The 21,305-nt window shown below is 39.4% G+C and overlaps 1 protein-coding gene across 1 annotated transcript in view; it reads right to left on the minus strand.

The window, feature by feature from the left end:
* Positions 1–21,305, minus strand: part of Unc13c (unc-13 homolog C) — a 400,087-nt gene that overhangs the window by 234,096 nt on the left and 144,686 nt on the right. The window contains exons 4-6 of the mRNA XM_051197944.1: positions 20,434–20,512; positions 16,999–17,070; positions 9,434–9,653 (exon numbers count right to left, since the gene is read on the minus strand). Of these exons, the coding sequence (XP_051053901.1) occupies positions 9,434–9,653; positions 16,999–17,070; positions 20,434–20,512 (371 nt within the window). The remainder of the gene's footprint in view (positions 1–9,433; positions 9,654–16,998; positions 17,071–20,433; positions 20,513–21,305) is intronic.

Below are 21,305 nucleotides of genomic sequence, written 5' to 3' on the forward strand. Positions count from 1 at the left end.
CCTTATCCTTATGGAGCACAGTAAATCAATAGCAGGTGGTGGAACAAATGTTGGGGGTGATTGGGGGCTGACTCAGTGAGAAATGAAGTTTTGATATTCAGCATCCATCTAGCTTATGGTAATTTGCTATAGAGTTCCAAATTGACCAGAAAACCAGCTTTTTGCACTTGAATTCTCCTTTCCTCTCTTCTCCTCCCCTCCCCCTCCCTCCTCTCCTCACCTTCCCTGTTGCCTGCCTCCTCTTTTTTTCCTCCCCTCCCCTCTCTCTCCTCCCTCTCCCTCCCTTCTTTCCTCCTTCTCTTCTTTCTTCCCTTTCTTTTTAGACATGGTTTCATTTCCCAGGCTGTCCTTGAATTTGCTATGTACTTGATGATGCTCTTGAATGCCTGACCCTCCCGTCTCCACATCCTGAGTGCTGGGGAGCATGCCATGTGATGCTTGGTTTAGGCGCATAAGGTACTATAGCCCGGGACTCTCATTATTGCTAAGCAAGCAAGCACTCTACCAACTGATCTTCACCTCAACCCTCGGAGTTACTTCTTTACCTTATACCTTAGCTGTCTCATCCATAAGCAAAAGGGAATAATGGTAATATCTCCTTTAATGAGGCTGGGTGAGGACTGAGCTGAAGTAAGTAGGGAGATAATAAATAATGAGAGTTATTATCACCTAATGATGATTAAATGTGGGATTTTAGAAAGTCAAACAGGCAGAGATCAGAGCCACCTATCAAAGTATTTCATCCTAACAAGGAAATTCAGGGCTTTGAGAACCCTAATTACTGTGATGCACCCATGAACAGTGCCATATCTGGTACCTGCCAAGTGCTATGTTTCCGTCGCTATTAGCTGGCTGGGGTCAATACAGTGCTTAAAGGCAAATGACATCCAAAGAAAATGGAAAAAAATAGATTTTTGTTTGATAGTTTTTAGATATTCAGAAAACTTTACATCCACTTAAGGTTAATAGACCTAGGTGGTAATGGCTTAGCATCCAAGGGAAAGTACCTGAAGTGTCTGACCCGGGAACTTTTGAGTATTGCTTTTGCTGTCTGCAGTTTCTAGCATAAAAACGTGTCTTCCCCTGTGACATCATGTAGGTGGTCCTCTTTGGATGCCTGTTTTCTTTCCAGGGAATCATGTAGGTGGCCACAGAGTTGAAGCCCTCCCACTCACACCCACCCTTCCCATTAGTTGCTGTATATCAGAGATAACCCCAGCCTCCCTTCTTTCACAAGCCTTCAGTATAGACCACCTCCTCCTTGCAGACTCAAAGCTCTATAACCCACAGATCTTGCAAACAAAGGCTTGGATAATTGGAGGAGCTGAGGTGTGATGGAGCATCTCTTCCACCCCTGTAGGTGGATCTGTGGTGAAAATGGGGGCATGTGGGCTGAGGCCCTCTCCAGAGGAACTACCACCTCTTGCAAAAGTAATTTGACTGTGAGTGGATCTGCCTCCAAAGCCAAGCCAATCCCCAAGTTCCCCTGTCATGCTGGCTCTGCCTATACCATCACCACTACAGTTAAGCATCCCCATCAGCAAATGCGATCATTTAGGATGAGTTTGGGAAATGTGTTCCCTAAAATAAATAACAATTAAAAATTATCAGGATGAGTTACTGTACTTACTGGTGATTTCTGAGATTTCCCAACTAGTCTAGAGTAACAAAGATATCTCAATGGCTTAAGGGTACAGATCAATACTTTTAAAATGCACTCAATTTGCACATGTCAAGGAAAACTTAAGGGAAAGATTAAAACAGGAAAGATATATTGTTTTGTCACAATGACACTTAGTTTCCTTACATCCTATTCAGAAATTAAAGAAAACAACAACACATGATAAACTTTAAACGCTGGTTTCTTTCTGCTTCTAGTCTTCCTTCAATGTCTCTAACACCCAGGAAGTTAGCTGTATAAACAGTCCACACTGCTGTTGGAAGATGCTGGAGGTTTATTGCTCCTCCATGTTGTCTCCCTGTGGGATATAAATATGTCCCAGGTGTACCATTTCTGACCTTGTCCTCATGTGTCATGATGCATTGAGATGGAAGGGCTTTTTCATTATTTTGTCTAAGCACAGAAAAAAAGCAAGATCACAAGGCTAAGTAACAGTGTGTACTCTGATGAGTGGCCATTGTTTTTCAGGAAGTAGAACTATCACTCCACACCAGCCTGTTCTTCTTTAGGACTGTTGTGGGCTGCTTGAATTTGTTTTTATTTATGTATTCTTTTATAGGCACTAAATAACAGATTGGATATCATTATGAAATTTTAAGGTTTATTTTGTGTGTGTGTGTGTGTGTGTGTGTGTGTGTGTGTATGTATGTGTGTGTGTGTGAACACAGGTACCCACAGAAGCTAGAAGAGGGCATCAGATGCCCTAGAACTGAAGTTACAGGCAGTTGTGAGCCACTCAATGGTGGGTATTAGGAATCGTATCCTTTGCAAGAGTAGTGAGTGTTCTTAATCTCTTATTAGCATCTTATTAGCACTTGACTTTTTTTTGAAAATTAAATTATTGTTTAATACTTTTTGAGGAATCTAAAACAATGCATTCCATTATAAGTATTATATTTAGAAACATTTCCATCTATCCCAAAATAACCAAAGTAGAAAGATTTCCTCTTTAGAAATGTGAACATAAATTCTTTATACACTGACCCCCACCCCTATCTCCACCTTTGCTAGATCCTCTCATAGTCCAGCAAGCAGCACGAGCTGAAGTTAGTAATTCTACTGGTAGGCTGTTACAAATCATTTAAACTCAGTAGAACTCCTAGCAACCTGTGAGGCACAGGGGTCCAAGATCCCTAGTTTACAAATCAATTCCTAAAGTCATAGGCCACTTATTTCCTTGGAATCACAGCTATTAAGAGTTGGGACCAAACCCTCTAGTCAATTGAGAGTATTAGTGGTACTGTGAAAATTCACAGGCATTGGCACGGATTCAGGCTTACCCACTCCTTTTGGTCACATGTTGAGCCACAATGGGTTTAATGTCCTTGAGTGAGGATATTCTCTCATGAGTATGGAAAGAAGTGTAGAGCTGCAAAGGGGAATCCTTGTGAGTTCTTAAATTTCCTTCATATTTTCCAGCCATGGGATCAGACATTAAACCCAGTGACACCACCTGTCTTAGTCAAATCTTGCTGGTATGACAAAATATCACAGACCAGGGAATTCATACGTCATAGAAACGTATTTCTCATATTCTAGAGGCTAGGGAGGCCAAGATGAAGGTGCTGGACGATTTTTAAGTCTGGTAAGCGGCTCTGCACAGCCTCACATGACAGGGAACAAAAGGCAGAAGGGACAACTGCTGTATGAACCCTCTTTTGTAAGAACACAAACCTTACAAAAGAGTATGGTGTCCTCATGACAACCGCATCCTAGAAGTCCCATTCTTAAAACTATCATATATCATATTGACAGTTAAACACTTGACATTTTTAACTCAGGTTGTTTACGTGATCCCTCCCTTCATCTCTACCACCCTGATCTCTGCTTGTAGCCTCCTTCTTAAGACTCTTTCCTTGTCTATGTCCCATGTTTCCTTTACCTCCACCCTGTTGTTTCTCATCACCTGTTTTTACCCTCTCTTGATCTCTTTTCTAGACTTCTGGACTTCTTTCTCACTTCCACCTGTTTGTGCATGCACACACATATACATATACATTTACACACATATACTTACACAAATATACATATATACACATGTATACATATACTTACACACATATACATATACGTACACACATATACATAAAAATATGCACACACACATATACAAATATATATATATACACTCACATGCATATACATATACATACACATGCATACACATACACACACATATACATACACACATGCACACACATACATACACACATGCACACACATACGTACACACATATACATACGTACACACATATACATAGACATATACACATATACATACACACATGCACACATATACATACACACATATACATACACACATGTGCACACACATATACACACATACACACAAGCACACATATACATATATACGCACATATATACATATACACATATACATATACATACACACATACACACATATATACACACACATATACATATACCCCACCACATACATATACATACACATACATACATGTACACACACATTCACACACACACACACACACACACACATCAGAGGCTAGGATCTGCATATGAGAAAGGAATTGACTCTCAGACTTTTCTAGTCTCCACTGCTGCACTTTTGTTGTTTATCCCATACAGACAGTACAGTCTATTCTGAGGTTCAGACATCATCAACTAAACCAAGAAAATAGAACCCTGGGGAGTCTTGGGGATGATCTCTGTGTTCTTCTCCATAAAGTCAAGTGCTTTGGAATAATGAGCTCTACAAAAAGTCTTGAAGATGCTGTGCTCCAGCCAGGGCCCACGGCAGCCACATGTTCCTTGTTCATGAGAAACTGACGGCAGCTGCCTTTGCCTAGGTGGTGCTGGAGAACACACACAAGCACTGATGCTCCAGGCACAGAAAATTCAGGCATACAGAGGCTGGGCCTGAGGAACAATCATCCTCCTTCTGTTCCAGCTCTGGTCTCCACAAATGTAGCCACCGTTCCTGGAATAGCACCAAAGGCTAAGTTGCAAGTGTAGCCAGCTGGGCACATTGCTCGTGTAATCTTTGTGATGTCTGGTTAGATCTGGGGTGAAGGCTAGACTAATATGAAAACACTTTAAACCAGAAAATGAAAGTTTGTGAGATTTATTGATTTTTTTTCCAAGGGAATAGACTTTTTCCATCTAAAGTTTTTCTCAAAGTTTTTTTTTTTTCAAAATATTGCCACCTGCTCTCTTTCCGTGAACTTTCTCCTGGGTCCTAGGACAAATTCAGCAACATATAATTCTGCATGAATACTTTGATGTGTCTTAATCTTGACATTTTCTTCCCTAAAAGTAGCATCATGACCTTGCCATGGACATGACTATGCTTCTGTTTGACTTTTCCCCTCCTGCTTTAAGACAGGTGGGTGAGCTATTTATTTTTGTGGGGGAAGTGAAAATTATGAATCCTAGCTAATTTTCTTCAAACTATTCATAAATGTTGCTCATTAGTTAGTGTTTGAAGGCTAAAGATTACCTATTCATTTTAAATAATCTTATTACAAAGGGCTTGAAATTTTATGTTCATCCATCCAAGTGCCAATCAGACAAGCATCCATAAATTATCAAGGTGACCATGTACATATGCATGTACTTGTGTTCTCTCTCTCATTCAGTTCTTGACAGGACACCAGACCCTCTGAACTCAATAGTCCACTTGGCTCTTCAATCTATTCATCTAGTGTCCTTGCAGAGAAAGATTATCCAGTCATTCCAGGCTACTTAAAATTTTGTTTATTTTTTTATTTTATATGTATGAGCATTTGTCCTGTATGTTTGTATGTATACTATATATGTGCTTGTTGCTCATAGAGGTCAGAGGGATCCAGCTCCCTGGAATTATAGCTACAGATGATTATGAGACACCATGTAGATGCTGGATCCCAAACCTGCTTCCTCTGCAAGAACAGTGACTGCTTGAAACCAACCACCAAGGCATCTCTCTGGTACCCTCATCTCCTGCCCAGCTACTTTTCACTGTAATTTTTATGCCTTTATCCATAGCTTATGCCACATTTATTAAGAATCCCTAGTGATTACATGTAAGTTATAGAGAAGTAAATATTATTTACTTTCTTCCAAGACTAAATCCCCTACTCAAGGGGGATGCTCAATATATTCAACCTATTTGATTGTCACAAAATATTGTGATTGAAAACATTGGCAATGAGATCACAGGAGAGGAATCAATATCCAATTTGCATACAACAGAAATAACTAGATCTTATTAAAGCTGTGAATTTAAAAGGACTTGTATTAGGACACAGAAGTATGGCATAGCATCAGTTGAGGAAAACAGATGACACCTTATAAGATCTGCTTGCTGAATCCCTGGTAACAGACTCTGTGACCTGTGATATTCGGACATCTCAGGAATTAATATGGGCCGAACACATCTTTTGTGGGACTTGGAGCTAGTTAGTTTAAGATCCAACATATGTGCAGATTTTTGTTGCTTTTATATTTGCATCTTTTCTCTATTGTGAGGACAATCAAAGAAAATAATTTGAATCAGGTAGAAAGCCTCACATCTTCTATCTTGGAACTTGGGAGACAGATGCCAATAGAAACTAACAAAACTTCTTGGTTGAAACAATAAAGAGACATTTCTTAAGAAAAAGTTACTGGCTGGGCAGTGGTGGTGCAAGCCTTTAGTCCCAGCACTCGGGCGTCAGAGACAGATGGAGCTATGTGAGTTTGAGGCCAACCTGGAATATAGAGTGAGTGCCAGGACAGGCTCCAGAGCTACAGAGAAACCCTGTCTCAAAAGACCAATACAACACGCACACACACACAAACACACACACACACACACACACACACACACACACACAAAAGAAAAGAAAAGAAAAAGAAAGAAAGAAAGAAAAGGAAAGGAAAAAGAAAAAGGAAGAAAGAAAGAAAAATGTTACTGATTTGGGAGGGAGAATTTCAAATTTTCTTGCTAGTTCTTATGAAAAGCTGTAACGCTAAACACACAGATTTGCAGAGCTTCATTATTAGTGTGAAATGTTGGTTTTATGGAAAACAATTAGACAGGGTCATTAAAGAATCGACACCTACCCTGATCATTATATGGTAGTTTTGATTCTTCTAACTTTTTAAATTACATATAAGTTCATAGGTTTTTAGATAGACATGAAGGGCTCTACACTAGCTCACACCTCCAGGATACAATACACCACTTCACAGCAGGGAAGTCACATCACATTTGGCCAAGAGCAGATAGAAATGAATACAGAGAAAAATAAGCACAATTAGGTCCTTACTTGAGAAAGTTCAAGTAAATTTCTCTTCTCTTACACAGTTCATGGCTCCCTGCCTAAGGCATGGTGCTGCCTGTCATGGACTGGCATTTCCCACATTAGTTACCACAAAAAGTGTACGTGTGATGGACAGCTCTAATTAGGAGCTTGACACAACATAGGATGCCCTGTGAAGAGATACTCAATGATGCATGATCTCCATTAGGTTGGCCTTGGGTAGGTCTATGGGGCACTGTCTTAATTAATATGAGTGCATCTTAAAGAATAACCTCAGTGAAAATTGTAATTATATTATTTACTCAATATCAAAAAAGAAATATTGGTTTAAGAAATAGAAACGCAACATGGAAATGTTTCTAGAATTTAAAAGATGAGGAATCTTTGTTTTGAAAGAAAAAAAGGAACAATTCCATTTTTTTTTTTGGCTTGATCCAAAGCACTTTTATTTTTTCTCTAAAAGACTTAAGATTTTTGGTTTTAGATGGCAATAGTTTTTATATATATGTGACTTTTCTGATATTTTTACTTTTTAAAATCTTGTTTACAATTTATTTTAAACACAAGGATTAAATTTTAAAGATTTTTTTAAAAAATGTATGTGTATGTCTCTCTCTCTCTCTCGTGTGTGTGTGTGTGTGTGTGTGTGTGTGTGTGTGTGTGTGTGTGTGTGTACACATGAGCACAATGCCTGTGGAAGCCAGAATAGGGAGTAGATCACTTGGAGCTGGAGTTAAAGATGTTTGTGAGTCTCCCAGTGTGGATACTGGAGCCAAACTCAGATCCTCTGGAAAAGCAGAACATTTTCTTAACTGCTGAGTCATCTCTCCATCCCCAATATTAAGTATTAATTGGGTAATAATATTTTGTAATTAAACTGAGTGAATAACATTGAAACACTTTCTCTTTTAAGAGATCATTCATAATCATATTCTTTTCCAAAGAAGGAATTGTGCTTGGCAATACATACGTATAACCCCAGCATAAACCCAAGGTCATCCTCAGCTACATAGTGAATTGCAGGCCAGCCTGGGTTACATGACATTCTGCTTCAAGTTTACAAACAAGGGGGTTATGTGGTTAGGAAACTAAATGTTTCATTAAAAATGTACTGCTTCTTTGTAACATAGCTTTAATCTGTTCTGATTGTGTGAATGTTAACGTGCTGAGTGAGTACAAGATGAAGCTCTACTGACCACAGCTAGCCAGCTGTCACCAAAGCTCCAAACAACCTGACATTTTCTGCTGCCTCACTCAGTTGCAGGCAATCCATGGATCTTACCCTAACTGCATCAATATAAAAGACAAGCAGAGGGATCAGACAATATGTTGCCAAGAAAAGGTGCTGTGTTGCAAACCAATACTCACACTTCAATTTCTTTGATAAAGTGTTGTCAAAGAGAATTCTCAAATAAAAGTCAGGGATATAGCATCAACTTATACAGAGACAAAGGTACAGAGGGCAGACAATTTAAGATAAATTGTAATAAAAATCATGGTGAGTTAGTTGTGTCTATTCACAAGTATCAAAGGGTAAAGAACCTATCAACATATGGCCTACAGTATACTTAGTCAACACAGACTATCCCATACAGCGTTCTTAATAAATCTCTGGGGTGAATTTTATTAGCCATATTCATTCACTTCAAGAAAACATATTAGTATGAAATTAAGAAAACACCATTGGGATCATATGTCCAGCTCATTTACTTTTAACACTCAAAAACAAGGGCTTCATTTCCAACCCCCATGCAAAGAATGTAGAAGAATACCCAGTCAGGCAGCAGCAAATAGTATTGGGAAAGCATCCCATAGCTCTAATTTCAGGATTGTGCCCCAGCTCCAGTTTAGGTAACGTTATATAAGGTCACATCACATGGAGGTCGCTTTGCCGTTCTACACTAGCTGAGGATACACTTTCAGCATGAGGACTCCCTCTGAGGATTCCAGTGGTGTTCAGTTTGCTTTTGTTGTCTGATTGACACAATCTAAAGTGTCACCTGGGAAAAAGGAAACTTCTCTTGATGAATTGCCTCAATCATATTGGCCTATGGACATATTGGTGAGGGACTATGTTAATGGCTGACTGATATGAGGGTACCCAGCCAAATTTGGGTAGCACTGTTCCTTAGGCAGGTCCTAGGAAAGCTAGCTGAGCATAATCCAGAGAGCAAGCTAAAAAGCAACATTCCTCATTGTTTTCTGTTTCAGTTCCTATTCGAGTTTCCATCCTGATTTCCCTTAATGATAGCCTGTGATCTTTTAGGTGAAATAAAACCTTCTCTATGTTTGGTCAGAGTGCTTTTATCACAACAAGAGAAAAGTGAACCAGATCAGAGACTATACCATCAACTCTATGACTGGATAGGCCTTCAGTATCTCATTTTATATGTGGTAGAGAAAGCACATATACTATGTCGATAAGCAGGGATGTAGAGGCCTAGGCTGAAGACACATGGCAGGCTTCCTTAGTCTGAGTACTCACTTTGCAGGCAGTCAGCATTGAGGAGGTCCTGGCACTTCTCATGACATTTCACCCCACACTCCAGACACTTCATGCCTTGCCTTGCAATGCCCCACAGCAGCCCTTCACATTCGTAGCAGTAGGTGGGGGTGGTAGCTGTCCAGACCTCAAAGTTGTGTGGGGTAGTAGAAGAAATGGGGTAGATCAATGCCTGCAAGGTCTTCTTGAAGACGTGCATTTTCTGTGTGGATGAGAATGGGAGCATGTCAGTGGATTTGGGAAATTTCAACACAAAACAGACCATTTTACCATTTACCTCTGAACTTGCTATTTTGTGAGAGAAAAAGAACCTTCAGTTTCGATGTAAGTACTGATTTCTAACCTGCCATTTTTTCTTACTTATCCTTATGTTTTAACACCCAATTTAGATATTTTTAACTAAAGAAATCCAATAATACTCCAGACTGGATAGGGCAATACTCTCAAGCTCCCCAATAATCTTCCAACTGGATGTGGCTCCACTCTCATGCAAGGACTTCACAGCCTCCTATAGTACTAACCACCTGCTCATGACTGTGCCAACGAACATCACATTCCAAAAGACATGCAGTTTTCAAATTTCAAGAAGATTTTGTAGATCCCTTTTCCAATAGATATGGATGCTCAAAATCATGAAAAAAATAATACATACCATGCCCCATAAAATAATCTATCATTAGAAAGGCACTGAAATCAATAATAAAAATTATGCAATTAGGCTTTTCTTTCTCTGAGTTAGGCATAGTTCAATGCCCTTCCAGTGTTTTATCTATGTAAGAGTAGAAAAACAATAATAATGTTTTAATTAACAGATTTTAGCAAGGACAGCCATTTTAGTGTGTTCAGACAGTCCCAGACTTTCTAAAGGGGAATAAGAACTGTCTCATATCCTGAAAAGCCTCCAAGAGGAAATAGGCTGCTCAGATCCTAAACAAGTATTTGGTTGAAAGTCTCTGTGCTGAGGAAGAAACTGAAATATGTTACTTTACTATGTTATCTTCTAAAGTGTAAGGATACTGAATGGAAAGAAATAGCCTTTAGCAATTAAACTTCTTGCCAAGAGCAGAGAGTGAGTGGTGTCATAAGCCGCCAACAGCATGCCATCTGCCAATGTTACCAGTAGCAAAGCTCAGCTGTCTCCATGTCATGTTCCTCCTTGGTCTCTTGCTACAGTGCTAACTAGTAAAGGTCCATTTTCATGGCATTTTACGGAGTTCCCTTGTGAGATTATGTAAATCAACAACAGTACATACTCCAAAAGAATCTCATTATGATAGCTTGAGGGAAATTAGGGTTCTTGTTTGAAACGGTGTTCCTGCACCCAGTGCATTCTTTTCAGGAAAGAATGCATGACTGTCCTGAGGCTCACATTTACCATTAGAGGCACAAGCATTAGTGAGAGCCACAGAACAAACATTGCATACAACGTGACCTTTGAAATGTCCTTCAAACGGGAGGACTCAATACCGCTACACGTTTATGAGTACAAAAATGGACCCAATTTCAGAGTGGATTAACTAACTCATTAGTACAGTCATCAGGGAAAGCTGAGTAATGATCTTGACATTTATTTAGGTAAAGTTTTAGTAAGTTGAAAATCAAACCTAAATTCCAAATATGTATATATGTTGAAGGTTATAAATAATATGATTTTATTTATATTAGAGGTGATTTATTTACAACTCCAAATGAGGGTAGAAAATGATAGAGTGGGTGATGAAAGTCAACAGACACAGCACAGAATCTGTTGCCTGTTTCCACAAGGGATGTAACCCAAAAGCAAATTCGTGTACATCTTACAAGTACTATAAATGTCAATCTTTCTCCAAATCATTAGTTCAATGAAATTTATATATACAGATATGCATATTTGAATACACACTTAAAGTGGCCAGAGAAAACTAATTTGGTAAGTGTAAGGAACCAAACTTTGTGTGAATTCTTCCACAAGGAAAAGCTGTAGTTACTTTATTGTGTAAACTGTAAATTTTTACCTCCTTGGCAGAGACTGAATTTGTATAAATCATCTGGCAAAGGCTACAAAATAAGGGTCTGACGTAGACCACATGGTGACCACTGCTGCTTGACAATGCTACAGCATTTCAGCATTGTGAATCCCAACTCTCTGCCATGTTTTTTCTTTCATTTTGAGTGATTCCCACTACGAGCTATGGGAGTTTCCTTGTTCCTTTTCCTTTGGGAAATTTGCATGGACTTTGGTGAAGGATGAAAATGTGTACAATGGCAGTCTCTTTAAACAGAAGCAATTCTTTGAAAAAAGACTCCCTGCTTACGTGGAACCATACAGCAGAACTCTGCCTACTCCCACATGCCCCCCCTCAAATTACATAAAAAAATAGAGAAGTTAAATTTACTAACTGGGCACACCTGGTCCCAAGGATAAAAAGCACATAGTTGAGGAAAATAATGGGACCAGACCCAGAGCCTGAGGCCGTTTAGGGCATGAGTTCAGTTAATACGTATAGAATAGTAGCCAGGATTGGTGGCTTCTTAGATATATGGCAAGATCTGGTCTGCCCCACCCACGGGGAACAGATTCTGTTAAGTTGGACTGGCTTGATTCCCCTCTGCCATATACAGAAGCACACACCGAAAGCATCAGAATGGTATGGCATAATGGAAGAGTAAGCTTTCAGGACCTTCCCCTTTGGGAGCTCATGAGGGGAACTGGCCTATGGGATAAGACTGAGGCACAAAGGAATACAATTAGGAAACAGCTCAATGCTTGTGCTACATGCAATAAACATTACATCATGCCTCCTAAAGAATGAAAATCGCTCATACAGGTTTGTATCTCAGGACTCAATGTCTGATGCCTCTTGACCAAAAGAGCTGAGAACATACAGGAGGAAGTGTATGAGGGAACCTGGCAGGGTTACTGAGTCTTAGAGGACAATAGGCATTTAGATTCTTGCTGAACTTACTGGTTTTTGCTTCAAGAAAAAAAGCTATGATATTGTCGATGACTGCTTTCACCACCAAATCATCATGTCTGCTTTCAACATTGCTTGTGGTTAAACTATAATGCAATTATAGAGTATATAAGGTGTAGCCTATTTGCATTAGATGCGCAGCCTTCCTGATTCACTCTCAGATCATGTCAGTCTCCTTCCCTCGCCAACTCCACTCCTCCTTTTTTGGACTCCAGCTGGACTCCAGCAAGAGTCAGATATTTTCAGTGGGTGTCAGGGAAGGAGGTAACCGTTGCTCTTAGGAACTGTATATTCTGCCCCATGGGACATAGCAAGAGTTTAAATTAAAATAATGCATGTACCATGCATTCATTACTGTCAAGATGGATATACACATATGGGTATATAATCACTGATATTTATTTCCTCTGTTTTGTAAATATCCCCTATTTACAGTTCATAAAAGCAATTAAAATATAATATAGGTTCAACTCTATGAATTAGGAGATCCATTTCAAAGTAAGTACAAGACAAGTAATGAATCAAAAACAGCTAACAAAGAAAATAAATTTGATGGTACCTGGTATGGTAGCTTGTGGTGATATATTATTTATGATTTATAAAGCTTTCCTGAGGATTCAGAAAGCAAAGCAGTCAGCAAGTAGCTTCTACCTTTACCTCAGACTGAAAGGGCTAATAATCCATGAGCTCTCCCAAACCTCAGACTGTTGCCTTTCCTCAATGTGGCTGGAGAGGATCCTGAGACTAAATGTCTTCCTATCCTCATGTGGCTGGAGAATGAGTGCCAGCTCTGAGACCTTGCTTCTGTCTTATATTGCTCCCTAGTTCTGGGATTTAAGGTGTGTGATCCCAGGTGCTGGGATCAAAGGCATGATCTCTGCTACTCTTCACTCTTGTGCAGGCCATGGTGGCCTTGAACTAACAGAGATCCAGCTACCTCTTAATCCTGAGTCCTGGGATTAAAGGTATTTACCACCGATGGATGCCTGATCTCTATAGCCAGATGCTGACCGTGTTTTCTGAATCCTCAGGCAAGATTTAAAAAATCATAAATCACCACAGTATCTCTGCCTTTCAATTCCGTCACAGGGAGGCTGTGGCAGGGGGAATGCTGTTGAGTACAATGCCATTCTAGTCTATGGAAATGAGAGCTTGTCTCAAACTGTAAAATAAAATAAATAAAATGCACAGGGAAGGGAAGGAGGAAATAAGTGAAAGATCTGATTGAAAATAGTGAAAAAAAGAAAACATGGCTGGCAAAGATAAATTTCTTATAGTGCTGATTTTAAAAAAAAATAGAGAAAATATAAATAAATAATAACAGGACTATAAAGACACAAGTCTTTACAAATCTTAATTATACAATCAATTAAACAGTATTGGATTCTAAAGTATCAAAAAAGGAGGTTGGGATTGTCAGCCAATGGCAAAGCGCAGGCCTCCTGTGTGTGACGCCTAGGCATAATTCCTAGCACAGCCATGACAACAGTAATGACATGAACATAAGCTCAAAGCCAAGTCAAGAATCTATGCTTAAAGACCATGGCTGAAGTTGCTACATGAAATGACTGGATGCAAGAGCCATATAACCACCCTCAAAGAAACTTCAAGTCCTGGTGATTAAAGGCAAGTTTGGTACTGTAGCTTACTCATGCAAACCATCCTAGATCTGAAAGAAGGGAAGATTCTGATCTGCTTTTTTGAAACTAGTTTAATACAGTGTCACAAGTGTTCAAGTATTTATGAATGTAAATATTTATAAAAGAATGCACCTATACACACATATATATATTAAATTTGTATGTATGAATATATAATATATAACATATCACACCCTCATGTAATATAATGTAATGCATACAGAAAAGCAATGTTTATATTTGTAAACATACTAAAATCCCAAGGCCAGGAGAGCATTTGTGACTTGCCCTAGGTTTTAGAGCTAGTGAACAGTGGAACTGGCTCCCCAAGAACCTCCAGCCAAAGACTACTCATAAAAAGCAGAGGATACTGCAGGAGAGCTGTCTCACACATGAGGAATACTGGCTGCTTCTGCAGAGGACCTGAGTTCAGTCCCCAGCGAACACACACTTAAAGCCCAGAGAAGTACTTGTGAATAAGACGCGATTTTAAACTCTTCCATGAGTGCCAATTTCCAAGTCAACTCTCTGAGAAAGGGAACCAAGTCTCATCTAAGAGGAAACAGGAAGCCATTCCTGTCCATGAAGCTGACTGTCCCGTGAGTTACTGTAGACATTAGAGCCCTTGCCTATCTTGAAAGAGATGATTGTGCTTTTGACCGTCCATCTCCCTAATACTGAAATGCTACTGTCCGTTGTTTTCCCTGGCAGCCAGATCATTCCCTTTGTGCAAAGCCAATGCCCTGAGCTTCCCGGCTGAGCATGTCCAGGAGGACTTCAGAGATACAGCATGGAAATCGTTCACTTCAGCATTTATGCCATTTGCCCATGTAATGACCGAACTTGACAGCTTGTCAGGAGTGACATTTAATATGCCTGCTCTACACAAGTCATATTTCATTACTTTTCAAGACAGGGGCCCTGGGGAAATGAGCTTGGTGGATTTGAGAGGGAGCTAATGCAGTCTATTCATCTACCCAAGACAAGTCTTCTGCTCAGGGTTCCTTTAACCAAAAAAAAGTGGTATTTTTAGGTTGCTGACAAATAGATTGATAGGTAATTTACTTCTGAAGGGAAGATGTGTTCCTTGTCTTGGGTCTCAGAAATGTGAAGGCTTCTGTTGTTCACTGGAATAAGTATTCACATTTCAAATGAAATAGTATATTGTAGTAGCTAAAGGGTTTGTAAATAGGCTTTTTTTTTTATTGTGAGCTTTGTTGTTGTTTTTGTGTTATGGGGGATTGAATCCAAGGCCTACAGGTAGGTAAACACTCTACCACCAAGTTTAATACTAGAAGAATGTCATAGTTTAAAATGTAAGAAATCCATAATATAGAAGTTCTTAGTAAAATCCAACTTTATTTCCTCAGAAGAAAATGACCCAATGCTTAAGATTCAGTAAGTTTTTATCTTATATCAGAAGCAGACAATTTCATGTTGTATCTAAATTATACTCAAAATATTACAGAGATTCATAAGTCTGACAGGTAAAAAAGACCCTGAGAATATAATGACACTATTTTTAATTATGTGCTACAATAGAAAATGTCTCAAGACTACAGCCATACCTTCCTGCACAGCACCCAGTCTCCTCTGAACTGAAGCTAAGTAGGGAGCCGTCTGGTTAGTACTTGGATGGAAGAAAATGTATTAACAAGCTACCACCATAGATAGATATTGAAATGAATGTGTGCAAGGAATAGCAAAAGTATCTCTATCCCTCCATACCTCTGAATAGGTACCTGTGTGCTTGTATATGTTGTGTATGTATGTGCGTATAGATGTATGTGTACTTATGTGTGTGTGAGCTGCATTTTATAGAAGGGTCTAGGAAAGAATTTACAGATGCAAGAAGACAATGACAGGAAGCAGAGCAAAAGATATCAAGTATGTTGTTAGTAAATGACAGTTAAAATGAGATAAGATGGGTCCACAGAATTTTTGTGCTTTGAGGATGGCAAGTAGAGGAAAGTTGGAAATAGTAGCTCCCGCAAAGACTGACCCTGAAACATTTTAGGCAAATCCCTGTCTGAGTGAGCAGGACAGCCAAGGCACACAGTGTTAACTAGCCCTCTCTCCCCAGGCTGTACCTGAAGCCAATTATACCAGAACTGCTGGGAGTGACCAGCTATCAGCAGGTTTTAAAGCTCCCTCTGGGCTTCTAATGAGCCAGATTTAAGAGTTGCTGACCTAGATCTTGGCATTCTCCTTGTGTCTTCTAAGCAGGATGGTTTTTGCATCCAACAAGACCTTATAAAACATCTACCCTTTTCCTGGCATTGTTCCAAGTAATGGTGATGAGAGAATTTAATGAGAACAATGAATGACACATACAACTGCCCTCCAGGACATCGGAATCCGTGTGGAGAAGGTTATGCAAAATCTTCATGTTCATTGCAATAAGGAACAGAACAGTAGCTCATGGGTATTACTCACTAAGCTCAGTGTTAGCCAAATGATAAGCACATATATATACTCCCATAATCCTCTGTTTTGCTACTACTTCACTTTACATATAAAAATTTGCATAATTTACAGAAATAACAATATTCCTTATCTGGTAGCCAGTAGCCTGACTGTACCATACCATACCATACCATGGAGGTCACAGTGAAATGATGGAGGAGGAAACTAGCAATTCGACCAGAAGGTAGATGCTGCCTTAGTTTAAGGAAACTTTAATGTAAAATACCTTTAAGAGTTCTCAAGGGGAGGCTAAACAGATAAGTGGCTTCAGGGTAGAATAAGGGCCATGAAAACAAAAAAGTGTCCGAGCATCATCTGTAGTGAAGCTGGAGCCCGCAGGAAGTTTAATTGGAGCTAACCAGGCTTTCCTTGTGTTTCTAGTCACTTCTGGGACATTAGGCCACACATGACAAATGAGTGTCTCAAATAGAGTGGGTATGCTCCCAGGGGGTCTGATCAATATGTTAGTAACTGGTGAGGCACCTACCAGCTCTTCATTGTTCAGTGATGTCCTGATGACCATAGCAAGTGACAGACCAGATTTCCGGGCAGCCAGGGTCTGAAAGACAGGGTCATGATGGATTAACATATGATGAAGGTGGCTTATATGCATTACAGAAAGCAAAGTTGTAATAATGCTACCTGTCACTGTTTTAATAGAAAAGGCTTTGCCATCATACCACCCTGAGTGCTACTCACTGAATGTTAAAACCAGAGACCTCTAAACTCAACTTGACATTTGACTGAAGTCCTTCCAAGAGATATAAGTACTTAAGTTTCTGGGATAGCCATTCCACATAGAGGGATACTCTCTCAGCCTAGACACATGGGGGGAGGGCCTAGGCCCTGCTCCAAATGATATGACAGATTTTGAAAATCCCCCATGGAAGGCCTCACCCTCCCTGGGGATCAAAAAGGGGATGGGAGTTGGGAGGGGGACAGGAGAGGAGGGAAGGGTGAGGGAACTGGGATTGACATGTAAAACAAGCTTATTGCAAATTTAAGTAAAATATATTATTAAAAAAAGTTTCTGGGATAGCAAGAAGCTTCTGGAACTTGTTATCCCCTAGGGTACAGACAGTCACAGTCTGTCAAGAAACATGTGCACTGATGTTACCCAGCCTGACTTGAGAGCTGATCTGAGCTCCACCTGGCACTGCATGACTCCTCAGGTGTTTCCTAGAATGGTCTTCATATCCAGTGGGGATGTACTCTTCCGCACACCCTTATCAAGGGAGTGAGAACCATGGTACCCAGAAGGATACTGTCTGAAACAGCAGAACTTTAACACTTCCACTCTTACAAAACTGAACCATCTCTGTCTGCTTCCTATTCAAGCACCATGCTGTCAGAAATCACACTACTACAGACACATTTAGAAATCAGGAATTCTGAGTGAGATATGAATGTGCCATCCTACTAAGAGCAAAAGGAAGTCAGAAAGGAATAATGCAGGCCCATCCACTCAGAAACACCCTCAGGGTTAGCCATACTGATGAAGTTACATACATACAACTAATCAGTTACCCCATGCCCATCGTCTACTCATTGTGTTAACCTGGAGAAGGTTTATTTTGAAGGTTTCCCCCAAGATAATTGTGCTCTCATTCTTAATTACTATGCCCATTCATTTCTGTTGCAAGGATAAAAGATCTTGGCGAAGAAAAGGTTCATTTGGCTTACAATTCCAGGTTGCAGTCCATCATTTTGGGGACATCAAAGCAGCAACTCAAGAAGCTAGTTACATCCATAGTCAAGAACAGAGAAAGAATAATGGCAGCCTGATTTGCTAGCTTCTTCCATTCTTATACTGTCCAGACTCCCCTACCTAAGGAATACTGCCATCCACAAAGAGCTGGATCTTCATCTGTCATTATCAATCAAGGAAATTCTCCACATATATGTTCACAAGCTAGCCTAATCCGCATAATTTCTCATTAAGACATTCTTCCCAATTGATTCTAGGCTGTGTTGAGTTGACAGTTAAAATTAACCAGCGTGAAATATTTGTTCCTAATTTTATATTTCTCTTACATTTATTTTATGATATATATATATATCACAAGTTTAGTTAGCATCTCATAACTAAACTTGATGTTGAATTCCTGGAGAATTTAACAGTACACCTAGATCCCATGTGTGTATGTGTGAAACACTATGTAACCCTGGCTGGCCTATAACTCATTACATACAACAACCTGGCCTCCAACTCATGGACAGTTTGTCCCTCTCTACCCTCTGAGTGCTGGAATTACAGGCACAGATGAACTTAAGTTTCTTATTCCTGAGTAGCTCTATTTCACCATCTTGCCCTCTTTTTGTATCTCATGAATAAAATCAGTGTGTGTTTGATAAGAGCAGAGAATGATGAAATAAATTGAAAAGCACTTACCATGGCCTGAAGATTCCAGGAGCAAGAGGAAACAATATTTAAATAATTAAACATATGAGAAATGGGAAAAGCATAACAATGTTCCTTTAGTGTAATAGTTAAAAATGTTCCCGCACTATCCTGACAGGAATCTGAGCTAACTCCACCAGCTTTCTACTGTAAGATCTTATAGGACAGCATCTTAGTTAATTAACATTTGAAGAATTAATTTGAGTGTGTGTGTGTGTGTGTGTGTGTGTGTGTGTGTGTGTGTGTGTGTGTGCCCACAAAGTATAAAAGAGGGTACCAGATTTCAGAGCTGCCGTTACAGGTGATAGTGAGATACCTCATTTGAGTGATGCGAATCAAACTCTGGTCTTTTGCAAGACTAGTATGTCCTCTTAACCAAATCCCATAACATTTATTTTAAAATTAAAGTGACTGCCTTTGGTGGTTTTCTTAAAAAAGTCTAGCACTGCTGGTATAAAGGGTTATGCACATTTATGCTAAGAGGGAAATTATTTTTTTTTATAAAGTAAGTTTTGATATTAAACCATTAAGAGTATTACATGCCTATAGAAAAATTTAACTTGTTCTGGCCCAGAATCTTGTCTCTGGCTCTTAAGTACTGTTGTCACAGCTGTGTGTCACCACATCTGGCCTGGAAGTATTTTAGATACATTTGGAAGGGCTTTTCCTTTTAAGATTTTTTTTTAAACTATGTGTATGTGTGTATGCCACAATGTGCATGTGGCCATAGAGGCCAGTAGAGGGCAGCAGATCCTCTGCAGCTAGTATTAACATCCTCAGCAGCTAATATTAACAGCTTTTAGCCACTCAACTTGGACACTGTGAATCAACCCCAGATTTTCTGCAAAAGCAGTGTTTTTGACCGCTGAAAGATCTCTCCATGTCTAGGCATTTTTTTTTTTTCATGATAGAACACAGACCATTGTCCCACTCTCAGTTCTTGGCATTTCTGAGTGTTCTCAGACTCCTTCCTTACAGGAGGGTGAGCTCTACTGACACAAACTTTAATGACTTGGAAACTGCAATCTTCTTTTGATGGAGGAGCTTAGTAATTTAGCTAGAGTCGATCATCATCTGTTAGGAGATTGGTTAGCATCCTCTGTTTCCACTATCAAGTTTGGAGTTTCCTGTGCTGAAGTGAAGAAACCCAAAGCAAGCTTTAAACTTTGAAAGTTAATCTTGTAATTCTCTGCAGTATTGACCATCAAAGCCCAGCTCCAGCAGCTTACTTGGTTTTCTGTGCTATTTCTCTAGGCTCACTTATAAAGTCAGCTTAAATAAAAACGTGTAATTTCCACTGATGTCAAAATCAGTTGAAAGATTAGAGTCATTTCTTTCATCAGATGCATTTTAAAGAAATGAAATAATGAATGTGTTAGTGCTGGGCAGACTCTGGCCTTGCATATTTTACTGTATGAAATATTTATGGGCTAGGTAGGTAGTCAATGAGAAAGGCTTTACATTTTAACAAAGGAAACATCAAGGCATGCAGCCAGTGAGGATTAAGCAGGAGTAACTCACCACATCCCGTACAATAGGCAATGTCTTTTTCCTGCGGAGATCAGGCATGCTATCTATTCCATAAAGTCCACGACCAGCTCTGAATGGGAACAAAAAAGCAACGATTTCAACAGTTGAAATGACATATAAAGGCTGTGAAAGTATCAAGTGGAGGTCATTGTCTTCAATTAATTTGCAAAATGATGAACATCCAAGACTCTTGGTCTTTGTCCAGGGTGAAACTCCTGTTGCTGCCCCTGCTGATGATTTGTGTGGAGACCCTATGTGTTGAAACTTTAAGTGCACATGGTCTGGGGTATAAATGCTAGTTTCCTGTCTGTATCATTGAGAAGAGAGCCAAAACTTTTAGGGACACGGAAGTTACTGTCGCCAGCAGAAATCACCACCAAAGCATTCCTGGTGTAAGAGTAATGAAGACATCTTTGCCATCTAAGTTATATTATTATTATTATTATGTTGTTGTTGCTATTGTTGTCATTTTGTCTTGCATGCTACATTGTCAGAGAGTCAGCTCCAAATGGTATCTCAAGAACCATGGGCAACTAACCCATAAATTTCTCTTACCTGAATTTTTCTCACAAATACATGCATGGGATTAAGGAATTTGTTGTCTTTTATTTTGTTATAGTAACAAAGGCTAATTCAGCTAAATATTCATCTCAAGCACATTGACTAAATGAATTTCTAAGAATATAATAATTACACAAATGAAGTAAATACTAAGGTATAAAAAAAGCATAATATGGCAATGTGGCTCAATGGTTAAGAGTTTGTGCTGTTTAAACATAAATACTAGAGTTCAGATCCCCATACTGCAAAAAGCTAGATGTCGCACGAACACCTACAATCCCATGTTTAAGGTAGGGGGTTGT

The sequence above is a fragment of the Phodopus roborovskii genome, unplaced genomic scaffold (genome assembly GCF_943737965.1).
Source record: "Phodopus roborovskii unplaced genomic scaffold, PHOROB, whole genome shotgun sequence".
NCBI classification, from domain to species: domain Eukaryota; kingdom Metazoa; phylum Chordata; class Mammalia; order Rodentia; family Cricetidae; genus Phodopus; species Phodopus roborovskii.